Source organism: Amphiura filiformis, chromosome 9 (genome assembly GCF_039555335.1).
Source record: "Amphiura filiformis chromosome 9, Afil_fr2py, whole genome shotgun sequence".
NCBI lineage: Eukaryota > Metazoa > Echinodermata > Ophiuroidea > Amphilepidida > Amphiuridae > Amphiura > Amphiura filiformis.
The window spans coordinates 43,692,247-43,702,719 of record NC_092636.1 but is presented as its reverse complement, the minus strand read 5'-3'; the positions used below and the strand labels follow the sequence as shown (position 1 = coordinate 43,702,719).

At 35.3% G+C, this 10,473-nt stretch overlaps 1 protein-coding gene across 1 annotated transcript; it reads right to left on the bottom strand.

The window, feature by feature from the left end:
• Positions 1 to 1,843: 1,843 nt before the first annotated feature.
• Positions 1,844 to 4,306, bottom strand: LOC140160337 (uncharacterized). Its single transcript, XM_072183588.1, has 2 exons — positions 4,222 to 4,306; positions 1,844 to 3,368 (listed from the first exon to the last, which is right to left on the bottom strand). Exon 2 carries the CDS (start codon positions 3,356 to 3,358, stop codon positions 2,444 to 2,446), a length of 915 nt encoding a protein of 304 aa, XP_072039689.1. The 5' UTR covers positions 3,359 to 3,368; positions 4,222 to 4,306; the 3' UTR covers positions 1,844 to 2,443.
• Between the last annotated feature and the right edge of the window lie 6,167 nt (positions 4,307 to 10,473).

The following is a 10,473-nucleotide window of genomic DNA, read 5'->3' as shown; positions in this document are numbered from 1 at the left end:
CTAGCCAACTCCCCGTGTTAATTGAATGGAGATTTGACCGAAAATATTGAGCTATATTGGTAACGGACCGCTCCGTTCTGAAGGATGCCACAAAAAAACGGTACAAGCTACATTTAAACTATTCTATGAAATTCTAGAAAATATAGTTTTGTAACATGTCCTAAATTTTTAGCTAATTTAGGTGTTTGGAGAGGGTCGCACTTTTGTGTTTTAGGAAGGATATGTAAACGACAGATAACACCAAATATAATTATGAAGAAATTATTTTCAAACCGTGTTAAGTCAACAATCATTATGTTGCTCATTTTCAAGAATGCTGGTTTACAAAAAGCAGGCCATTGTCTCATTTCGTGAACAAAGGTACACATACCATTGTTTCCTTTCGTTTCCTTTATAATCGGTTACCCAACTGAAGCTATAATACCAGCTTTATTGCGATATATCGCACATGTAAAACAGACACTTGTGCACAACCAGAGAAGATCCGATTTAATCAGTTGAGCTGTTTCAATGAGTGTTATCTTGGTTTAATAGCTTTTAATGGGGTTTAAGTCCTGCAAAGGTCGAGATGAATTCTACTCTAGACATGACTGCATCATGGTTAATATGAAATTAACTTATAGACCCTACGTTAATACGTTACTCGTCCTAATTTAATAAAATTCTGCCCTCCATAAGGTACCACGGGGCATAAAACATGTAATAGGTATGAATGGTTGTGGAATCGAACTAGAGACAATGTCCCCCTGTGATTAGAACTTAGAACCAACATGTCTGCCATATCAATAACGTTCCGGTTGAGTTTATTCGGTAGGGTCTATTTGACAACGGAAACTGATGACTTGATGTTTGCAAAGATATCCCATGATCATAGGTGTTGGAAACGGTGGACAAGTACACCCACCTCAAATTTCCAATGGGGATGTCCCCTCCCCTAAAAATCGTAAAAGGAGAATAAACAAAGCAATAATTGCCTTTTGCATCTTCCATTTTAGCTCTCAAAATACCGCGTTTTGTTTTGTTTGTTTGTTTAGTTTTGTTGTTGTTGTTGTTGTTGTTGTTTTTGTTTTTGTTTGTATGTTTGTTTTGTTTGGGTTTTTTGGTCTTAAATAGCGTAACATTGCACAAACTTACGCAGTTTACGCGCAGTGTCCATCAAATATTTAAATAAAAATCCCTTTAAAAAGGGATGCGTCTAGTCCAGAGAGAAGATTGGGTGCGTTGTGGGCATGGAAACAGACTTGACGAATCATGAATCAAATACTAGTATCATTATGTACTCTCACGGTGTTTTATTAGTCGACATATAAAAATAAATGTAGTTGGTGGTAATTAAATATAAAAATGATAAGAAAGTTTTGACATCTTGACAATTATAGTGATATTGGAGATATAAGATGCACTAGAGCTGTCTGAACAATTATAAAAAAAGACTTAAGTGAAATGTGCAAATTGTATTTGTCTAACTGATTGTATACTGTTTGAATAGTAATATGCTGGTGGAGCAGCGACAGGTGTTTTCTCTAATTTGATAGATACTTTTTGACCCCATATCTTTGACCAAGGATGACCTCTGATTGATGACCTCTGACCTTGGATAACAAATAATTAATTAAATAATTAATTACTTAATTAATTAATTACTTTAATTAATTAATTAATTAATTAATTAATTAATTAATTAATTAATTAATTAATTAATTAATTAATAAACAAATAAACAAACAAACAAACAAACAAATTAATTAATTAATTAATTAATTAATTAATTAATTAATTAATTAATTAATTAATTAATTAACTAAGTAATTAAGTTAAGTAATTAACTAAAGAAGCATCATTATTTAATATTTGAGGGACTTTTAAAAACTGAAGCTTAAAAAAATTTTCCCACTTGAGGGCAACACAACAATATATTTTTTGGCCTAGTTTCATATGAAGAAAGTTCACTGACATCGACGGCAGGTACGCATGCTGTGCTGGGACTCGTCTCTGTCTCAGTATGTCAATGATCACTGTATGTATATCTTCAGCTGAGTTATAACAGTTAACTTCTAGCTTTGCTCCAAAGCCGACCTATTTTCCACCCAATAGAAGAAAAACTGAAAAAACCATGCCATATCCCCTCTGACCACACACTAGTAAAGACCGGCAAGTAAAAAGTTGAAATATATAGTCTCATCAAACGGGCAATAGTATTATTTTTACTAGTACATCGAGGCGAAGCCCAGTTATTTTATGCTAAAAATTTAAATCTTTCATTTTACAAGGAAATACCTATCACAGAGTTTAAAATCGACCAGTCCCGTTGTTGCTACGCGCCTCCGATTGGTTCAAATAGCGATATCGTCTAATGTCACACAGGTAAGAACCAATAAGATTGCAGGAACTTTCTCAGATGTCTATCAATTTGCATTCTGTGTCCATTCCCGTTATTTGGGAATTACTCGATACGATTTTCATAAAGTCTCTCATAAAATGGCATTCCATCTTGCGCAAAATGACGTTCATCTTCAGTGAGATCATTTGGATTTGGTAGTTGCTTCGGAGCAAAAAAGTTTCCACTTTCTATAGCTTCATTATACATCCCAGCCACTTTGTTTACTTGCAGGCAACTTGTTGCAACTACCCAGTCACGGGTTACAGAGTCACTTGAGTCCCACTGTAGTATTGAGTCGCTATAAGGCATGTTGATTTGCTCAAAACAGGTCTTCAATATCTTCGCAGGGTTTCCAAGCAAGTCTTCAGCGTCAATGACGATCGGATTAGGATCACGATTTTTTTTCACAAATTCAAATTGATTGCACATCTCTTCGTAAACAGAACCTTTGCATTGTGGAATCATAGCTTCGGTCCATCTGTTGAGATTCAAATCTTCCATTGGTATTCGAAGAACTTTCTGCTGCATCTTTTTCCACGATGGGAATACTAGCATTGGATTTCGTATTAGAAATATATAGCGAAATCCAATCGGGAGATCGTCATAATGGTCACGGATACTATGAGAGATCTCTTTACAAAAGATAAGCTTCTTCTGTGGGTACTCCTTTTCTAGTTCAGTCTTACACCAACTGTATGATGTTTCGGTTACTTCGTAGCCGTAGTCAATGTTGGTAGCTTCAAGTTCCCCGAGAACATCTACAATATCGTCCGGTTGAATAAAACCCTCAAAAGGATTGTCGAATTTCTTGTCTTTGCCGAACCAACATGCCAAAAGATAGGGCTCTAGAAAGACCAAGGAACCTTTGATGCAACTCATACATTTCATCAATGCGGTTGATACTGACCGTGGTGTTGAGATAAGCATAACACGTACGGGTGTAGAGCTATCAGGTGGGGTTTGGTTTGTTGAAGACATTTTGAAATACCTGAACAAAGAAATAAAAACCTTTAATGCCCTAATATTCTGTGTTGTTATGTTAGACAGCTACCTTCGATTATATTTATAAATACGTCTTTATAAATACGCACGTGACCCATGGGCACGACATACCAAGATCAGCAAGCATGGGGAACTCTTTATATAAATATCATCAAATTTAAGTATTAATTAAATAGCAAAATTATTACACAAAGGGGGATTCCGAATTTGTAATATGTTATCAAAAACAGCATTTTGAAATTATTTGCTGACGGGAATAAATACTTATCGACGGAAACGTTTACAATAATATCACAAAGTTGAACAAAATAGACAATTTTGCTGCATAGTCTGGTGTTGTTTACCGTCTTTGCATTCAAGTTTTCAGGAAGACCATCCGCTGTGTCGAAGGCCACTTCCAGATTTGTGTTATGGCAGCGCGGATGTTGTCACGTGCGTATTTATGAATACGTATTTTTAAATATAGTCGAAGCATACTGTTAGACTCACATCAGTACTCAGCTAGAAAGAATATTTTGATCAAATAACATTGATGCAGTTCTGGAAACAGAGTTAGTTCTTATACGTTTAACAAAACATGCGATTCTACTCTCAGCATATTTAACTATACGGCACCCGTGTACCCAGAGAATCAGAGTATAATGGTCCATATACAATAAATGCAAAAAGAGTGTGAACTGTGAATGAATTATAATCTTTTACGAAACAATATAAATGACATACTTAATATAGCCCACGGCAGGTATTATGTAATTATTTTATAGACAATAACTGTGCTGTAACATGTAAGAATAAAAGAATAAATATACTATAAATCATTGTGATTATTGTCAGCTTACCAGTGACAGATTTGGAACCATATACCAGCATACACGTGAAATACACGTACCTTATGTAAAGCACTTGAACAGAGGTCAAAACAAGTCACAAAGATTGCTGTGCTATATAATACTACGTACAGCGCGTGTCTCAAAATTAGTCCCTCTTGATATGGTAGTAGCAAAATTCAAGTAGGCATATAACGTATTGGCTTGCTGTGTGTTACCTTCCGTATAATTGTTTTCGGATTTGGTGCAATGGTTAAAATGGGCTAGTATGACATATTATAACCCATTACAAATTTCTTCATATTTCATACTCTTAGACTAGTGACTGTGAAAGAATAATACTATATTGTCAGCTTACCCGTGATAGATATGGAACCATGTACATGTACCAACATACACGTGAAATACACGTCCACGTCCACGTACCTTATGTAAAGCACTTGACCAGTGGTCACACAAGTCACAAACATTACTGTACTATATAAGGGTTCGCAAAAAAATAACTCCCCCCCCCCTAAAATTACAAAACATTGTTTTGCATAACTTGACATACATTTCGTGGATTTGAAAAATTTAAAAAACCTGTGAATAACGGAATTGTTTTTCTACCCTCCCACCGTTCTTTCGTCTGGAAATCTTTCTGTTTTGGCCAAAAATAATCACGTTTTCTAAAAATGATGCTTTCAGAAAAAGTTGCACTTTTCAACCGATCTTCATTTATGTCAAAATTAGCTTCAACAAATCATTATTTTGCACTACGTGATGGTTGCATGGGTGACTAAGAGTTCAGAGACAAAAAGGTGAAGGAACAAAAACAATTAAATCAATCGTAACATTGATACCGAGAAAGTTTTGTACATTACATGTATGGGGTTGTTGAAAAGCGCAGCTTTTTTAAAGCATCATTTTTGAAAAATGTGATTATTTTTGACCAAAACATAAAGATTTTGAGAAGGGATAACTTTGGTAGGGTAGCAAAAGATGCCTCTATTCACAGGTTTTAAATTTTCAAATCAACAAAATTAATGTTAAGTTATGTAAAGAAATGTTTTGTAAATCCTAAATTGATTTTACCATTTTCAACCCAGTGAAACAACGGCTCAATAAAATCTTCTAGAAAACCCCGTACATGTCAATTAGTCATTGTTTTATACTGCAAAGATGATTGCATGGGTGACTGGGTAATCGTATACATAAAAATTTAAGAAAACAAAAACACCAGTAAATAAATCAAAACATTGATATCGAGAATGCTTTTGTACATTAAATGTATAGGATGTGGAAAAGTGCAACTTTTTCTGAAAGCATCATTTTTGGAAAATGTGATTATTTTTGGCCAAAACAAAAATATTTTTAAGGAAAGAACTTTGGGAGGGTAGGAAAATGATTTCTTTATTCACAAGTTTTTAGATTTATCAAATCAACGAAATGTATGTCAAGTTATGCAAAGAAATGTCTTGTAATTTTAGGGGGGGTATTTTTTGTGAACCCTTATAATACTACTATAGCGTGTCCCAATTAAGTCCCTATTGATGTGGTAGTAGCAAAATTCAAGTATAACGTATTGCTGTATGTTACCTTCCGTATAATTGTTTTCGGATTTGATGCAATAGTTAAAAAGGGCTAGTATGACATATTATTACCCATTCCAAGTTATTTCATGTTTCTTTCATACTCGGCGAGACTGTGACAATGTTAAATTATGATTTTAACAGGTAAATAGAGTGCTATATAAAAAGTTTGTAGTAAAATGTTTAATGGATACTGTACATAAAATGTATAAAAACTCGAAAACGTGCATTTCAGTTCACTTCACTTCAGTTTAGTTCAGTTTTTAGTTCAGTTTTATTTCACCACACATCAAAATAAATAAGTAATACAGAGAAAAAAGAAGCTTATAATTATTATTAGCAGTCAAGTTAGCTCAATCGATAAGGCGTTCGACTATGGTGCGAGAGGTTGCGGGTTCGAACCCTAGCGGTGCCTTGTACGCTCTCGTGGAAAAATTGAGTTAGCTTGAAATTTCCCTGGGCAAGGAACTTACTGCTAATTTGTCTCGTTGTAAGCTGTTGTAACCCGTACGAAACTCGGGGAGTTGATCCTGGTTGAGAAGGTCATTTTGTGGAAATTCTATGGTGTGCGCTCTTGAAGCAGCAAAGTCCCTGTATTGTTGTTTAATGGTTTGTGGAATGATGTGGGGTCGTAGTGGTCAGCGACAACCTGTAAAGTGTGCTGAGGCTTGCATCAAAATGAACCAACATTACACACAGGATTACTTCAATACTCTACTCTAAACACATGTAAGTATTCCCCATGCAGTTGGAACTGCCACAGCAGTTGGAACTGACACAACAGCAAAATGCACTGACATGCAACAGCTTCCTGTATATCCACAGTCACAGCCAATAAATGGCACCCAGTACCCAGTAAGTGGATTACTGTGGAACAAGACCTGTTTCTTGAAGAAGCTGCGCGTGTTGGGTGCCAATTTATAGGCTGTGAATGTGTACTCAATCCATCTTTATACCCAATACATTACCACTTGTACGCGCGCTATATTATGTCGAACTGGTATTTTACTATTCCAGAGGGCTCGCTTTGTGGAAAATGATATAGATTCGCTATGTCGAACTTGTGTTTTGTATTACAGAGGGCTCACTATGTGTTTCCATTTACCCAGTTCTAAATGGACCACGGAGCAGAGCTACTTTAGCAGTTTAGCGTGCATTCTGACACATTTGGGCAGTGAGATTAAAATATAGCACGCAAGTTGGTAAACAGAAAGTTGTCAGACCTTGTATAAACACTGTCATAAGCAATGAGTTGTGGTTGACGACATGTATAAGCGGTTCGCAAACTGCGCATCAGGTCCTATGACAATTTTTGGGCTATTTTGGGGAGAAAATGTATATCTTTAACACGAAAAATTTTCAAGTGATCGTCGGCTTTTCGTGCCAGCTACACTTTAAGTACATATCATTAGATTTATACACTTTTTAATAACTTGCCATAAAATGTGTATTAAATTCAAAATTATTTAATATCAGGACATTCCTTTAAGGACATTCTTCGTATTCAAAATGCAATTCGATTGCCTGATGTGCTCTCATGCCCCACAAAACATACTGTGCAATCGTTGTTATCCGATCTTTTAAAAGGGCTTTTCGTGATCCACAGCATCATTCTCCCCAACCCTTTTTTTTTTCAAAAGAATGAGATTTTATTTAATAGTACTTACAATTTTAGATTATTTCATCAAACACACATATTCTTACTGTATGGACCTCTGTATATCTTCAATTTTAACCTTCGACTTTTTTTCCCAAAAGTCCGAATCGTAATTCAGTTAGAAGAAAGATTGAAATAAATTATGACAAGATAAAAAAACCAATGTATTGTGTCTGGAAATCATTTTAAAATAACAGAGCCGTAACTAAAATCTGTGTAGACTACATTTTTGCCGACAAATGATTTCTTTTATTTTGGGAGCTTAATTACAAAAACTGCACATGATTTTTAAACGATGATTGTCACTTCACTAGTATAGCGATTACACCAAACGTTACTGACTGTTTACTAGAGTCCTGATTTCTGGCCCTTTTTGCTACAGACAAAACAATTTAGTACTCTGAATGTAAACAGATGTGACAAAATTTATATTATACTGCGTCTTGACATTTCTGACGGAGAAACATTGTCAGTCACGTCGCAGGTACAGTGTATTTGACATGCTACCTGTTTGTATTGCAGTGTGACATGCCTTTGAAACGTTCCATCAAGTAGACATGTTTACTTCGAAAACTATTATATGCAATTTGAAAAGATACATTGAATAGTATCATATGTTTGCAGCATATCTAAACGATGGAATATCTAAAAGAATTAGTAAAAAGTGACAAGCAGACAGCAAACATTGACCATGTATATCAAAGGCGTTATTTCTGTGTAATTCAGTATTTCACTATTTTGTAGACTTAAGAAATCCAGTAAGGGCTAGGAGAGCAACGGTTGCACAGTATTTTTCTGGAACATGAGAGCACATCAGACATATCGAATGTATATTGTATTCTGAATACGAGGAATGTCCTCTGATATCAAATAATTTTGAATTTGTGATATTCGCGATATAATACAAATGTTATGGCAAATTATTATAATTTAGAGGGTCTTTTCAGAGCTGCGAAATTAAAAAAAAAAAAGGGAGGAGGGTGGTATTTCCGGGAAAACATACCCGTATGCTCATGACTTTTGTGTTAAGTATCCCCCGGGTGGTTATCACTGTGGCGTCTAGTTGCTCATGAGGTACGTACTTACACATCATTATCAAATTTAGTGAAGTTGCACCGGGATGTCACTTATTCTTAGCTAGATTAATCAGTGACGGCAAAAATAGGAAAACGAAAATAGGTAAAGGAAAAACACAAAGAAAAGTGCCGAAATTCGAAACTCAATAAAGGATACACTCAATGATGCAATCTAAGCTAATGTCATTGCCGTAATTTAAAACCACGCCTTAAACCAATCAATTTTATTATATCCAACCAAATCCCTTGATGTAAGCTAATTGTAAAAAGTAAGTAAGTTAAGATGTTTCAAACGGGTTTTGAATAAAGCAACAGTAACTAACGGGAACAGCTATTTGTCATATAAAACAGGGTACTGTTTAGGGTATTTTAGGTTAGGATTAGTGTTAGGGATAAGGTTATAGGTTAAAGTTAGGGTTAGGGTCAAAGTTAGGTTTAAGGTCAAGGTTATGTTTAGGGTTACGGTTTAGGTAAGGGTGAAGTTTAGGGTTAGGCTTAGGTATGCTGATACACTGCAAAATTCCGGTATCAAAAGTAACACCAAGGGTGTTAATTTTAACACCGAGAAAGTGTTCTAGGAGATCCACACCACGGGTGTAGATTTACAGTGTCGTCGACACTGCATGGTGATAATTGGACTTTACTGGTGTTAATTTAAGATTTTCAAAGTGTAAACTGCAAATTTGACACTCTTTGGTTTTAATTTAACACTTTCCCAGATTCACTTTCCAATTGTAACACTGCTGGGTGTTAATTTAACTCTGTTGGTGCTCATTTGACACTTTCCCAGTGGATTAATTTTACACCATACTTTGGTGTTAACAATAAATGGTGTAATATTGTAACAGAATGTATTTTCAGATTACAAATAACTTTGATCTGTAAGCAGTCCAGCAAAGTGCAGTGTTAGATTTTTAACACACCGGTTCTTTGCAGTGACACCCTGTGGTGTTAACATGGTGAATATAACACCGTGATTAACACCAGAAGCCGTAACACCAGCTCAGTGTTGCAAATTTAACACCAGAATTGTTGCAGTAAGGGCTATAACTATTTTAATGCATTAATCATGAATGTGAAGAAAGAGGATCAAGTTGTCTTATTTATTGCGGCTGGTTTGGTATTCGCTGTCGTAGTGCAAGTTAGAATATGACCGTTGCTAGGTCAACTGGATCACGCTTTCTTTGTCACGAACCACTGATCGAAATGATCGCAACACAAAGCCTATGGCGTATCAAAATTCGGAAGAGGTGTATGAGCCCATGCTTGGGCAGTAACCAATGGTTACTAACGTGCAATACGACAGCAATAATATTTGAATCACAAGCGTGCTTCCTCTTTTTCAGGCTGTTGTATTTTGTCGTTTGCATTGTCATCGCAGGTTGGTATCCCGCCTTTCCTACAGAAATAAAAGTATGAAGTAATATTAATCACACAATCCGACACCTTCGCATATTATAGAAATCCAAGGTATGAAGGAATGAATCACAAAATGCAAAAATCCTCCTTTTATTATATTTAATATTATTAAGTAGCGATTGTTTTATAAACGAAAACAATAAAGTAATTACCCCCTATATTACGAGATAAAACTCAATATCTAAATGTATGCATCAAATTAAAAAACTGAAATAGCAATAACAAACCCAAGTTATTACTGCAAATTGTTATACCTACTTTGTTTGGCTAGCTTTTGCAAGTTTTTGAATGAAAAATATGCATTTTTAAAGGTTGCACTAAAAAGCTACTCAAGTCAGTGTACCATTCTCTACATTCTGGTCAAGGCACATGGCACTCAAGGCACTCTAGCAACAAAAAGCAACTTTTTCAATGGGTTTTGGTGCAACTTTTGAACACTGGTCTTTTTCATTGAAAGGGTCACCATGGCAAAAAAATCTTCTGCTATTAAAACAAATGAGGCATCCAAAATTTGCTATTTAAGTTTTTAATTTTGATGTAT

Excerpts from the sequence above, each read along its gene's own strand:
- LOC140160337 (XM_072183588.1), bottom strand. The coding sequence starts at position 3,358 with ATGTCTTCAACAAACCAAACCCCACCTGATAGCTCTACACCCGTACGT.